Below are 15,758 nucleotides of genomic sequence, written 5' to 3'. Positions count from 1 at the left end.
TTATGCACAATTTCAGTTTTCCTGTCATTCCCCTTTATAGCCAAGGGAGTCTACACATAACTTTTCGACTCAAATCAATAAGATGGCATGGTCTTATTATAGGACAACGATATGGCTTTTGTTCTCATTTCTACTGAATCTGCAATAAATGTGGGTGGGCTTATTACCAGGCATTAGCTTACTGCACTAAATGGGTATGAGCTTATGACCAGGAATTGGCATATTGCCATATACATATGGTACATTGCACTTATGTTTATAATATTAACTTTCATTAGGAAGTAGTTGTTTCAGAATAATTTTTTGCCATAATTGGTATACATCCCCAAATTTTGAACCGTTTGGGATAGCCAATTGTTATTTATTGTCTGGTGTAGTTCACTCTCAACACTTCAATTCAGAATAAATGATAACTGATGATGATATAATATTGTGTCAGTCTTACATAGACAAAACTACAAACAATCCTCTTACATATAGGAAAAAACAATGATTGGATGTCGTGTAAATCTCCGCATGATGCCTTGGTGTTGTTTAACCAACACAATGAACTGATTTCCTTCAGCCATGAGGTTGATCCTAACATCCTGGGGAAACAGTTTTGACTGTTAAGTGATATTGAAGGCATGGAACAACTGTTTCTTTACCTGAATATTTTCAATTCTTCGTTATGGTTGCCAGAAGCAGCCATCCTGGCAAAAAGTGTCTAGTTACATTGGCAATCATGATCAGAAATGTTTCATCTGAATTTTTGAAAGTTTGGGCATGTTTAGATATTGGATGCCATGGTCAACAGAGCTAGTGATGTGTCAGTGGTTTTTACTGGTAACTGACTTGTTATGATTTTCTAGCAATTTTCTCTGGTGTTGTAACGATGTCTGTATGCTCTGCTCTTTTTGATATCATATGGAAGAGACTGATGTGTTTTGTTTCACTGTAGACATTTGATGGGCGTGAGTTGGTGCATTGCATGAAGAAATTGATCTCTATTGATGAGAGCTGGGTACCCCACTCCACAGAGGTGGCAAATGCTCTCTACTTGCGACCAACTTTTATTGGCACAGAGGTAAGTGTAATACTTAATACTCCTAATTTTTAGGTACCTTCCCTCACTTACTCCACTAAACTCTCTACCAATTACATCAACAGAACATGAGAGAGAAAACTTACCAAATAGAAAGATTTATAGAATTTTGTACAGTCAATAGTAACTATTCAAAAGCCAAAAGTATATTTTAAAGTCTTAATTATTCTTTTGTAATTTTTCAACAAAGAATAACATTATGCTATTTTCAATAGAATTCACCTCACTAATTTGTGTTTATAACTGCTTCCTCAAGTGTTAAGTATTTCAACTAACTTACAACTTTTAATGGCAGAATGCCATGTACGATGGTTAAGTGGCAGAGTGCCATGTATGTTGTTAAAGTGGCAGAGTGCCATGTACGTTTGTGAAGTGGCAGATTGCCATGTACAATGGTTAAGTGGCAGAGTGCCATGTATGTTTGTGAAGTGGCAGAATGCCATTTACGTTGGTTAAGTGGCAGAATGCCATGTACGTTTGTTAAGTGGCAAAGTGCCATGTACAATGGTTAAGTAGGTGAATGCAATTTACCTTGGTTAAGTAGCAGAATACTGTGTTCATTGGTTTAGTAAAGTCATTATTACTGGGTAGTAATGATTTACTTTCAACCTCTGTCTGCATCAATGATTGAAACAATTTGTCAATCTCATAATACAGTATTTTACCCCAGGTTCATTTTGAGTTGATAGAGTGAACCTTACCAAAATGGTGTCCATACCACATATCTTGACCTCTGACCTTTATCTCACCTTTCATCTAAAAGGTCAAATAATTGTCTCATTCTTTTTTATTAACCAGAAAGGGCCATGGAAATCCACAATCCTTGTTACATTGCTCATGTACTAATTTTCTTGATCTTAATTTTGCTAAGATGAAGGTTTGTCAGTTGTAAACATTTTCATGATTAGATAGTATCTCTCCTTTATACCTGTAGATTTGCTTCTTATGTGAGATTATTGATAATTTTTTTGTTCTTTGTGAATATCTCTATGAAAATAAGAAGGGAAGATGCGCAATGTCTATACAGGGATTGTTTGTTAAGACATGCATGAAACAACTTGTCAGTTAATGCTCATAATACTATCTGTTTTTGTCATGTCAGGTCTAAGGTTCAGGTACCAGCATGCTGTGATAGAACTGGTTATATTGTCTTGAAAAAAGTTTGCATTCGTAATGAAGTGTAATGTAGGTAAATAAAGATGAGATAAACCCCAGCAATAACAAATGTGGAACCTTTTATACTTTCAATTTGTAACTTTACCTGTATTACAATCATTAGATCAAAAATACTGTATGCTGAATGTCAAAGTGACAGGCAGGGGGGAATAACTCCCACCCACTTAAACTTTCTTTATGGTCTTTCTATATGTATTTTCTTCATATGGGATGCATTGGTACTTTTCACCTTATTACAATATGATATTTTACGTGTGAATGCCTTTTGTCTTTGAGAAATTGGAGGAAGATTAAACAGCTGTAACAATGTTGCTGTATCTGCCAGGACAACACCTATTCTTTGTGAGGTTACATTTAATGATAGCAAATAAAACATTATGTAACAGTTTTGAAGAGATCTGAATAAACTTGATTTTGCAGCCCTGCCTTGGAGTAGCCAGGTCCAAAAATGCCCTGCTTTATGTACTTACAGGCCCAGTAGGTCCATATTATCCGACAGGACTAAAGCCAGTTAGCCTCATGGCTGACCCTTCCTATGCCCGGGCCTGGCCTGGGGGTAGTGGCATGTTTAAGATGGGATCGTAAGTATACAATTAGAAATCTAAATTTAGAAAGTTTTTCCATTCTGGTTCTGATACAGTGTATCATTTAATCAATTCACAACCTATTGTAAACTTTACAGAGAAATTAAATAACAGCAATAATTGATTAGGAGAAATGAAAAATTAATCTTTTGATATCAAATACACTGGTTAAGGGTACAATGGTAACAACATATGATACCTTTGAATTACAAGTAAATATCCTCTTTTATGATGCAAATATGTTTTACATGGACAGAAAACCAAGATTTTATTTTAATATAAACATTATTTTCATTTTCAAACATTTCCAAATATCTAACAGTAACAATGTTTAGGGAAAGGTCCCTCTAACACCATCAACACAATCATCCCTATATGTAACACTATTAAGTAAACCATCCTCAAATGTAGCAGAATTAATCAAACAAAACCATAAGAAGAATCATTGATGAAAACATTCCCATATGCAGTACAATATTATCAAAAAGTCTTTCCCATATGTAGCAGCATCAATGAAAACATCCCCATGTTTAGCAGTATCAATTAAAACATCCCCATCTGTAACAGTATCAATGAAAACATCCCCATATGTAACAGTATCAATGAAAACATCCCCATATGTAGCAGTATCAATGAAAACATCCCCATGTGTAGCAATGTTAATGAAAACATCCCCATATGTAGCAGTATCAATGAAAACATCCCCATATGTAGCAATGTTAATGAAAACATCCCCATATGTAGCAGTATCAATGAAAACATCCCCATATGTAGCAATGTTAATGAAAACATCCCCATATGTAGCAATGTTAATGAAAACATCCCCATATGTAGCAGTATCAATGAAAACATCCCCATATGTAGCAATGTTAATGAAAACATCCCCATATGTAGCAATGTTAATGAAAACATCCCCATATGTAGCAATGTTAATGAAAACATCCCCATATGTAGCAATGTTAATGAAAACATCCCCATATGTAGCAGTATCAATGAAAACATCCCCATATGTAGCAATGTTAATGAAAACATCCCCATATGTAGCAATGTTAATGAAAACATCCCCATATGTAGCAGTGTCAATGAAAACATCCCCATATGTAGCAATGTTAATGAAAACATCCCCATATGTAGCAATGTTAATGAAAACATCCCCATATGTAGCAATGTTAATGAAAACATCCCCATATGTAGCAATGTTAATGAAAACATCCCCATATGTAGCAATGTTAATGAAAACATCCCCATATGTAGCAATGTTAATGAAAACATCCCCATATGTAGCAGTATCAATGAAAACATCCCCATATGTAGCAATGTTAATGAAAACATCCCCATATGTAGCAATGTTAATGAAAACATCCCCATGTAACAGTATCAATGAAAACATCCCCATATGTAGCAGTATCAATGAAAACATCCCCATATGTAACAGTATTAATGAAAACATCCCCATGTGTAGCAGTATCAATTAAAACATCCCCATCTGTAACAGTATCAATGAAAACATCCCCATATGTAGCAGTATCAATGAAAACATCCCCATATGTAGCAGTATCAATGAAAACATCCCCATATGTAGCAGTATCAATTAAAACATCCCCATCTGTAACAGTATCAATGAAAACATCCCCATATGTAACAGTATTAATGAAAACATCCCCATATGTAACAGTATTAATGAAAACATCCCCATATGTAACAGTATTAATGAAAACATCCCCATATGTAGCAGTATCAATGAAAACATCCCCATATGTAGCAATGTTAATGAAAACATCCCCATATGTAGCAATGTTAATGAAAACATCCCCATGTAACAGTATCAATGAAAACATCCCCATATGTAGCAGTATCAATGAAAACATCCCCATATGTAACAGTATTAATGAAAACATCCCCATATGTAACAGTATTAATGAAAACATCCCCATATGTAACAGTATTAATGAAAACATCCCCATATGTAACAGTATTAATGAAAACATCCCCATATGTAACAGTATTAATGAAAACATCCCCATATGTAGCAGTATCAATGAAAACATCCCCATATGTAGCAATGTTAATGAAAACATCCCCATATGTAGCAATGTTAATGAAAACATCCCCATGTAACAGTATCAATGAAAACATCCCCATATGTAGCAGTATCAATGAAAACATCCCCATATGTAACAGTATTAATGAAAACATCCCCATATGTAACAGTATTAATGAAAACATCCCCATATGTAACAGTATTAATGAAAACATCCCCATATGTAACAGTATTAATGAAAACATCCCCATATGTAGCAATGTTAATGAAAACATTGCCATATGTAACAGTATCAATGAAAACATCCCCATATGTAACAGTATCAATGAAAACATCCTCATATGTAACAGTATTAATGAAAACATCCCCATATGTAACAGTATTAATGAAAACATCCCCATATGTAGCAATGTTAATGAAAACATCCCCATATGTAGCAGTATCAATGAAAACATCCCCATATGTAGCAGTATCAATGAAAACATCCCCATATGTAACAGTATTAATGAAAACATCCCCATATGTAACAGTATTAATGAAAACATCCCCATATGTAACAGTATTAATGAAAACATCCCCATATGTAACAGTATTAATGAAAACATCCCCATATGTAACAGTATTAATGAAAACATCCCCATATGTAGCAGTATCAATGAAAACATCCCCATATGTAGCAATGTTAATGAAAACATCCCCATATGTAGCAATGTTAATGAAAACATCCCCATGTAACAGTATCAATGAAAACATCCCCATATGTAGCAGTATCAATGAAAACATCCCCATATGTAACAGTATTAATGAAAACATCCCCATATGTAACAGTATTAATGAAAACATCCCCATATGTAACAGTATTAATGAAAACATCCCCATATGTAACAGTATTAATGAAAACATCCCCATATGTAACAGTATCAATGAAAACATCCTCATATGTAACAGTATTAATGAAAACATCCCCATATGTAACAGTATTAATGAAAACATCCCCATATGTAGCAGTATCAATGAAAACATTCCTATATGTAGCAGTATAATTGAAAACATCCTCTAACATAACATTTTTAATGAAACTGTTCCTATGTACAGCACCAAAAAGTAGAATCATCCCGACAATATTAGGATTTGAAGGACCATCTCCATATGGGACATTATTGAAATCATCCCTATATCTTAAGTACAAGACTTCTGTGCCCATGTTGAAGATAGATCATTTTTGTATTCACTTTGATTTAGTTATTTAATGTGTTTACTAAAAGTGAACAATGATGTCAATATTCTTGTGAAATAAAATTGGATAAGGTTTTATTTGAATGTGACTTATAATGCCCGGTGATGATCCTTAATGTATAGATTTTAATTGGCAGTAACTATGCCCCAACGATTGCAGTACAGGACTTGGCTGAGGAGCGAGGCTGTCAGCAGGTCCTGTGGCTGTACGGAGATAACCACGAAATGACCGAAGTGGGAACTATGAATCTCTTCCTACATTGGATTAACAAACAAGGAGGTATATAATAGTATAAAAGGTCCTTTGTCTTTGTTCTGAGTCATTTACACTTTGTGGGAAATGGAAAAAGTAAATTCATTTTGAATATGAAATGTTTTTAGCTCACTACCCAAAGGGAAAGTGAACTTATATTGTTGTCTATACAGAGTCAACTTTTCCCTTTAAGCAACTTCTTCTCAGTAACCAAGATGCACAGGGTCTTGATAATGAGTCTGCAATATATGAAGGGCTGTGAATTTTTGTGAAGACTGATAAGGATAATTTTGAGGCAGCTGATGTACATTTTTGATGTTGTAGAGGAAGAACTTATCACGGCTCCATTGAATGGAATTATACTTCCTGGGATTACACGAAGCAGTCTTCTCCATTTAGCTAGAGAATGGGTAAGTCAGTATACCAAAATCTAAGCTAGAATAATTCAGCACATAATAGTTGATGAATGATATGATGTTGTATTAATGCTGTTCCTTTTGATATGATGTATGTTGTATCTTTTCCAGAACGAGTTCAAAGTGTCAGAAGGAATATACACTATGGAAGAAATGATCGAGGCCCTCAATGAGAACAGAGTAAGAGCATTATTTTATTGTTTGTGTAGAGCAATTAATCGTTATATTTCGTCAGTTATGACGGGTTACTGAGGTGATTCTGTTTGATGGGTTATTGAGGTGATTCTGTTTGATGGGTTATTGAGATGATTCTGTTTGACAGGTTATTGAGGTGATTCTGTTTGATGGGTTATTGAGGTGATTCTGTTTGATGGGTTATTGAGGTGATTCTGTTTGATGGGTTATTGAGATGAATCTGTTTGATAGTTTATTGAGGTGATTCTGTTTGATGGGTTATTGAGGTGATTCTGTTTGATGGGTTATTGAGGTGATTCTGTTTGATGGGTTATTGAGATGATTCTGTTTGATAGTTTATTGAGGTGATTCTGTTTGATGGGTTATTGAGGTGATTCTGTTTGATGGGTTATTGAGGTGATTCTGTTTGATGGGTTATTGAGATGATTCTGTTTGACAGGTTATTGAGGTGATTCTGTTTGATGGGTTATTGAGGTGATTCTGTTTGATGGGTTATTGAGATGATTCTGTTTGACAGGTTATTGAGGTGGTTCTGTTTGATGGGTTATTGAGGTGATTCTGTTTGATGGGTTATTGAGGTGATTCTGTTTGATGGGTTATTGAGATGAATCTGTTTGATAGTTTATTGAGGTGATTCTGTTTGATGGGTTATTGAGGTGATTCTGTTTGGTGGGTTATTGAGGTGATTCTGTTTGATGGGTTATTGAGATGATTCTGTTTGATAGTTTATTGAGGTGATTCTGTTTGATGGGTTATTGAGGTGATTCTGTTTGATGGGTTATTGAGGTGATTCTGTTTGATGGGTTATTGAGATGATTCTGTTTGACAGGTTATTGAGGTGATTCTGTTTGATGGGTTATTGAGGTGATTCTGTTTGATGGGTTATTGAGGTGATTCTGTTTGACAGGTTATTAAGGTGGTTCTGTTTGATAGTTTATTGAGGTGATTCTGTTTGATGGGTTATTGAGATGATTCCGTTTGAGGGGTTATTTTGACAGGTTATTGAGGTGATTCTGTTTGATGGGTAATTGAGGTGTTTCCGTTTGATGGGTTATTGAGGTTATTTTGTTTTACAGGTTATGACGGTGATTCAGTTTGATGGGTTATTGAGGTGATTCTGTTTGATGGGTTATTGAGGTGATTCTGTTTGATGGGTTATTGAGATGATTCAGTTTGACAGGTTATTGAGGTGGTTCTGTTTGATAGTTTATTGAGGTGATTCTGTTTGATGGGTTATTGAGATGATTCCGTTTGAGGGGTTATTTTGACAGGTTACTGAGGTGATTCTGTTTGATGGGTTATTGAGATGATTCAGTTTGACAGGTTATTGAGGTGGTTCTGTTTGATAGTTTATTGAGGTGATTCTGTTTCATGGGTTATTGAGATGATTCCATTTGAGGGGTTATTGAGATGATTCCGTTTGAGGGGTTATTGAGATGATTCCGTTTGAGGGGTTATTTTGATGGGTTATTGAGGTGATTCCGTTTGACGGGTTACTCAGGTGATTCTGTTTTATGAGTTATTGAAATGATTCTGTTTGATGGGTTATTGAGATGATTCCGTTTGAGGGGTTATTGAGATGATTCCGTTTGAGGGGTTATTTTGATGGGTTATTGAGGTGATTCCGTTTGACGGGTTACTCAGGTGATTCTGTTTTATGAGTTATTGAAATGATTCTGTTTGATGGATTATTGAGATGATTCTGTTTGATGGGTTATTTTGATTGGTTATTGAGGTGATTCTGTTTGATGGGTAATTGAGGTGTTTCCGTTTGATGGGTTATTGAGGTTATTTTGTTTTACAGGTTATTACGGTGATTCTGTTTGATGGGTTATTGAGGTGATTCTGTTTGATGGGTTATTGAGGTGATTCTGTTTGATGGGTTATTGAAATGATTCTGTTTGAGGGGTTATTTTGATTGGTTATTGAGGTGATTCTGTTTGATGGGTTATTGAGGTGATTCTGTTTGATGGGTTATTGAGGTGATTCTGTTTGAGGGGTTATTTTGATTGGTTATTGAGGTGATTCTGTTTGATGGGTTATTGAGGTTATTTTGTTTTACAGGTTATTACGGTGATTCTGTTTGATGGGTTATTGAGGTGATTCTGTTTGATGGGTTATTGAGGTGATTCTGTTTGATGGGTTATTGAGATGATTCAGTTTGACAGGTTATTGAGGTGATTCTGTTTGATAGTTTATTGAGGTGATTCTGCTTGATGGGTTATTGAGATGATTCCGTTTGAGGGGTTATTTTGACAGGTTATTGAAGTGGTTCTGTTTGATGGGTTATTGAGATGATTCTGTTTGATGGGTTATTTTGATTGGTAATTGAGGTGTTTCCGTTTGATGGGTTATTGAGGTTATTTTGTTTTACAGGTTATTACGGTGATTCTGTTTGACGGGTTATTGAGGTGATTCTGTTTGATGGGTTATTGAGATGAATCCATTTGATGGGTTATTTGATGAGTTATTGAGGTGATTCCGTTTGATGGGTTATTGAGGTGATTCTGTTTGACGGGTTATTGAGGTGAAGCTGTTTGATAGTTTATTGAGGTGATTCTGTTTGATGGGTTATTGAGATGATTCCATTTGAGGGGTTATTTTGACAGGTTACTGAGGTGATTCTGTTTGATGGGTTATTGAGATGATCCCGTTTGACAGGTTAATGAGGTGATTCTGTTTGATGTATTCAGTTATATACTCTGTGATCTTGTTAAATCACATAAAAAAGGGTGTCATACATATGAGCCTTGTTTTCACCCTTTCACCCTTGTCTTAGCTGGTCATGACCTGATATTTCACTCTATAGGTTGGCTATACTGATAAGGCTTTTTCTGTAGAAGGAGACTGGAATACTTGGGAAACCTACATGGTCAAACAGATTACCTCTATACCTTTTCACATCCATACTGGATATCAAACCCAAGGCATCTAGTTGAACGACATGTACCACTGTGCCACCCACCCACCTTACAGTTTATATTTGATGGGTTTTTAACTGACTAGGTTTGATAGGTTATTGTACTGACTGGGTTTGATAAGTTATTAAACTTACTGGGTTAGATAAGTTATTGTACCGACTGGGTTTGATAGGTTATTGTACTGACTGGGTTTGATAGGTTATTGTACTGCCTGGGTTTGATAGGTTATTTTTGGTTTGATAGGTTATTGTACTGACTGGGTTTGATAGGGTATTGTACTGCCTGGGTTTTATAGGTTATTGTACTGACTGGGTGTGAAAGGTTATTGTACTGCCTGGGTTTGATAGGTTATTTTTGGTTTGATAGGTTATTGTACTGCCTGGGTTTGATAGGTTATTGTACTGACCGGGTTTGATAGGTTATTGTATTGACCGGGTTTGATAGGTTATTTTACTGCCTGGGTTTGATAGGTTATTGTACTGACCGGGTTTGATAGGTTATTGTACTGACCGGGTTTGATAGGTTATTGTACTGACCGGGTTTGATAGGTTATTGTACTGATAGGTTATTGTACTGACCGGGTTTGATAGGTTATTTTACTGCCTGGGTTTGATAGGTTATTGTACTGACCGGGTTTGATAGGTTATTGTACTGACCGGGTTTGATAGGTTATTGTACTGACTGGGTTTGATAGGTTATTGTACTGACTGGGTTTGATAGGTTGTTGTACTGACCGGGTTTGATAGGTTGTTGTACTGACCGGGTTTGATAGGTTGTTGTACTGACCGGGTTTGATAGGTTGTTGTACTGACCGGGTTTGATAGGTTGTTGTACTGACCGGGTTTGATAGGTTATTGTACTGACCGGGTGTGATAGTTTAATGAACTGTTGATATTTGAATGCTTATTGAACTGTTCATTTAACAGGTTATTGAGCTGTTTGGAGCTGGAACAGCTGCTGTTGTGTCCCCTGTCGGAAGAATTTTATATAAAGATGACTGGATATATCTCCCTGTCGGGGATGAGAGCTCTCTTACACAGAGATTTTACAATGAATTGACAGATATACAGGTAAGTTTCCCTCATACTTACTGCTACTATATCCCTTCCCTAACAAACCTGGAAAAAATCAATTCATGTAATAATCTAACTTCCAATCACACTTACAATCACACTTACAATCACACTTACAATCACACTTCCAATCCACTGCAGTAAAATATTGAACTGTGTTAAAAACTGATAGTGTGCTTCAGTATAAAAACAGTTTACTTATCATTACATTTTCAGTATGGTAAAAAACCAAGTGACTGGATGGAGGAAATCAATGATGTAAAAAACAGCAGTGACTCACGGGTGAACATGTCGGGGTGAAAGCCATCAGGCTTGATTGTACAGCTGTTCCATCAAGAACAATCCAGCTGTGATCGACTGGTGAATCTCAGACATTTACTCCAATATTGTGTTACCTCATGTCTTTGTTTTTATCTGTGGAATCTCAATAGTGTAAGTTGGTGCTTTCGAGGAATAGTTTATAGGACTTTTGGTTAAAGATTCTCTCTATTTGGGGATCATCTTATGTCTTTGTATACAGGTAAATGGTTTAAAATTTGGAAACTTTAAGATATTAAATTACCTGGATATCATGGTTCAGTACAATAAGAACTTAAATTCTAATTTAAACTTAGAGGCAACTAGGGTGAAGTTAATGCTCAACCTAAAAAATAGTACCTAAAGACTAACATACATCTATTCTTTCTATGTGTACTTCTAAATCATGTTTGACAACGTTTCTGTGAAATTTTGTTTTCTCGCTTCATTTCTTTACAATAAAAACATTGAAAAATCAAAAAAAAAAAAAAAAAATAACAAAGTTTAACAAGTCCTTTCCTATTCTGTTCACTTGTATCCTGAAAATGGAGAAAAATACTGTAATCTTTGAAATCTTTTGGAACTTTGGACAGTAAACAACTACTATTGAATCAAAATTTGCTGATAATTCACAATTTAAGTTCATTTTATTAGTAATGAGTTATTTGGCAATAGAAGTGTGTATTCTAAGTCGTGAAAATTTTCTTTGTTTTGAAAGATATGCCAGTTAATTGAAATTTTCTCTTATTTGAAAGAGGTTCAATGTACATCCAGTGCTGATAAGTAAATTTCTTAATGGGCAAAAACTTTATATCAAGACAAATACCTACTGGTAGGTAGAGATGTTATGGTTTTACCGGAGGCCCTGCTAGATGTACCATTTTAGTATCATCTTGGCTAAAACACTAAAACACCAGTCTGTACTAATTTTGCTTAGTGTATTGGATAAAACCTGATTTATGATAATTTTGTAACCATTAACGGGTATTTTTTGTTCGTTAAGGTATCAAGTCTTTTTCAATAATCCTTATTTATGGCTTTTGTTTATGTTGATAGTACATTAACCTAATTGTTCAAATAGATTTCTGAGAATCTCGTCTAATAGACAGAATTGTTTTGTATTTTTAAGTTGTTACATTTTTGTTTTTTTTTTGTATCGAGTGATATTTATTTCAAGGGTTTACATTTCATGCGTAAATATACACATGACTTACTTTGTAGTGAAATTATTATAAACATAATGTGTGGCTATCTTAATAAAATGTATATGACATGATATATTTGCATATGATCTAAGTATTTTTCAATAAGTGCTTGAGATATAGGCAAATTGTCCTTTTGATATAAAACTGTTTTTTTTCCCAAAACAAAATTGTGCTAATAAGGCAATGGCTCTGTTCATCAAATGAAAATAACTTATCATAACCTTTGTCTTATATCCCTTTACGGAATTGTTATTTGTGTATTTTATGCATTGCTATAATGTATTGTAATATTCGTTGAAATGTTGAAATCAAAGGGAGGTAATCTGTTACTCATTCTGTGTATACAGGTGACAGGACTTCTCTAATAGAATCTTTCCCTAGCTGGAGGATAGAACAGAGAAATCTCTACCCGGGGAGGAGATTCATGACTGCCTAACCCCAGGCTTTGTCGAGAGACTGTTAGGAATCTCCTCTGAGGGTAGAGGTTTCTCAAGTCCACCCTCTAACTATGGAATGATCCTTTATCTATCCCTTATCTCCAACATGTTAGAACAAGACAAATATATATGCTGACAAATATGGAAACATCACCAGGCAAATAACAACTTTTGTTTTTGACTGATTTTTAAATGAATTAATATCAAATTATCTTAAACTATCGATACCAATCAGTCTCGTCTCAAATTTACAACTTCCCTTTCAGCACATATTTATGTCCAGTGCTGCTGGCTGTCTTTCTCCAGCAGGGTAGAGATATCTTACCCTCACTGGCATTGTGAATCTTTCTTTCCAGTGGGGTAGAAATGAATGATCTGTAGATATGTTATTTCTTGTTACTTATAACACATATATACAGACCATGGGGTTGGGATTGTTCCAAGTTCCTTTGATACAGGCCAGATTTAAAACAATAGTCATAACATTGTGTCTTAAGATCATTGTTTCTTGTTGGCGTGTTAATTAAATCAATTTTATGTATGTAATTAATGAAAACTCACTAAGGTGCATTTATTGTTTTTTTTAATCTGAAGGACTTCTATGTTTTGTTGGAGTATTAAGTTTGAAACATCCATTTGTGCTTTATATATCAAAGAATTCAGAAAATGTTCGATTAACTTGTGTTAAATGTTCATTCTAAGGGATGAAGAATGACTCGCCAAATGTTTTTTTGGAATACTGTAAGTTAAGAATAAGTAATTTTCAGAGATCATTTTTTTGAAACAGGATTTTTACTTCAAACCAAAGCTGTAGTCTTTGTTTTAGATCAACTTTTCTTCTGCATAGGAATATTATTGTTATCACTGTTTCTGTTATAGAATCACGGTCGATCGACATGTAAAATGATTTTCACGTTCTGAGTCAGTTGGATGTTTTTGTGTGGTATTCCAGTACAATCAGAGATGTTAGGAGAAATATGAATAAGGCTTATTGATTCCAGATAAAATAACATATCGTTTATATTTGTACATAGAATGGTATCAATTAATATTTGTTACTGTTAAAAATGAAAGCTATGCATATTGTTGTAGATACACATTGTTGTAGATACACTCTGTAGGGCTCAGTGTTGTAATACTGGTAATCGTGTTGGAGGAACTAGTCAATTGAATTCTTTATTTAATATAATTGGCCAGGACACTCAAACCAAGTGTAGATAATTTTCATCAACTCACCTTTCATCAAAGTAATGGTACATCGACAACAGCATAGAAATATCTGTCTAATGAAGTCCTATCTATTAGATCAACATCTGTTAAAGTCTGGTGTGTATGTATACAACCTGTCAGGTCTCAGTAATTTGGAATTCTCAATCAATCTGGCAATGGACTAATACAATATTTTTAATATTGTCACAGGAGATGAGCTTTAGAGATGAAAAGTAAGAATACCTTGATTTTCATTTAGAAATATTTTGCTTAAGATGAAAATTAGTAATGTAAGGGGAAGTAATTCCATAAGTGGCCGATGTTTGTTGTCTCCGGATAAACAAGCTTAAAGCTGACGGCACATATAACCAAACATCTGCTGTGCAATGATAGAGTTGTGTACATCTCACTATTAAATGCTTTAAGAATCACAATTGTGACAGCTTACTTTGTCTGCAGTTTTGTATTGCAATATAAATTTTAATCCACCTAGTTGCTATGACATACAAATGGACTACCAGTATTGTTAAAATGGGTTTTATTGTTGTGTAAATAGTATAACTATCACTGGCCTTCATTGATATTTTAATGAGCTGTATTTTTAGTGACTGATCTTGTTTTGGACTTTTTATTGTTATTCCCAGCTTGGTAGAATCTGTTTACTCTTCATAAACAATGATGTTGATAAGTATGCTCATTGTATTTTCTCTTTCTTTTGTTGTTGATGTGTTGATTTTAAAAACTATGATTTGCGTATGTTTATACTTATCTAGAATAAGAATAATCAAAAACAAAATTAAGGAAGAAATTTATAGAATATTAACTTTCCAATCATGATCTCGTAAGTAGCTAATTCAGTTGTTAGATGATATTGGTCAAATTGCATGTTTATAGAATTAGAATACATTCCTGTATCTAGGTAAGATGTATTTTTTGTGAAGTTTTTGTGACAATTGTTTGTTCTCAGGTGTTTCACATAACTAAAAACTTGCCTAATTGATATTGAAAGGGAGAAAAAATCAAACATAAGGAATATCCACTTAAAGGAACTCCTAGAGTTTTATCAGGTTGTGGCGCCAGTGAATTGGGAAATATGACCTGACAATACACTGTTATTAGAGCAAGTCAATACTTCAAATAGGGCAAGAATATTATGCATGTATCATGATTTTTGTGTTTATTTTTTTTTTAATTTTTTGTTTTTCACTCCTGTAATATCAAATTTCATCCTAGACTTGTGTGATGATCTAGATTTTTCTGTTACTAGCTTGGATGACAACTTTCTGTTAAAGCATGGTATTGTTTTAGGATAAATTTACTTTCCTCCATAGAAAGTAGAATCTCTGTCTTGGTAGTTTTTATTGCATGAAAATTATTGTTAAGTACTTTGTTTAATGGTTTACCAGTGGTAAATTTCAAATTCAGCATTAGCAATGCAGCTCAACCTTTTATCAGTATTGTGCTATTGATGATGATGATGATGATGATGATGATGATGATGATGATGATGATGATGATGACGATGAAGATGAATAAAGAGGATAATTACTATTTTGTATGATGATGATGATGAGTATATTTGTAAAAACAATAATGTTACAAAAAAGTATTTGGCTATTGGGTAGATAGTG

The 15,758-nt window shown here is 34.3% G+C and overlaps 1 protein-coding gene across 1 annotated transcript in view; it reads left to right on the top strand.

Annotated features, from left to right (window-relative positions):
• LOC132565733 (branched-chain-amino-acid aminotransferase, cytosolic-like) overlaps positions 1 to 13,659 on the top strand; it is a 33,943-nt gene extending 20,284 nt beyond the window's left edge. The window contains exons 5-11 of the mRNA XM_060230471.1: positions 941 to 1,066; positions 2,681 to 2,841; positions 6,259 to 6,401; positions 6,699 to 6,784; positions 6,902 to 6,970; positions 10,833 to 10,976; positions 11,196 to 13,659. Coding sequence (XP_060086454.1) covers positions 941 to 1,066; positions 2,681 to 2,841; positions 6,259 to 6,401; positions 6,699 to 6,784; positions 6,902 to 6,970; positions 10,833 to 10,976; positions 11,196 to 11,279 — 813 coding nt within the window. The 3' untranslated portion in view covers positions 11,280 to 13,659. The remainder of the gene's footprint in view (positions 1 to 940; positions 1,067 to 2,680; positions 2,842 to 6,258; positions 6,402 to 6,698; positions 6,785 to 6,901; positions 6,971 to 10,832; positions 10,977 to 11,195) is intronic.
• Positions 13,660 to 15,758: the final 2,099 nt, after the last annotated feature.

The sequence above is a fragment of the Ylistrum balloti genome, unplaced genomic scaffold (assembly GCF_031769215.1).
Source record: "Ylistrum balloti isolate Yb309-2 unplaced genomic scaffold, AGI_CSIRO_Ybal_v1 Utg369730, whole genome shotgun sequence".
In the NCBI taxonomy this organism is placed as follows: Eukaryota; Metazoa; Mollusca; class Bivalvia; order Pectinida; family Pectinidae; genus Ylistrum; species Ylistrum balloti.
This window is presented reverse-complemented; position numbering and strand designations above follow the sequence as displayed.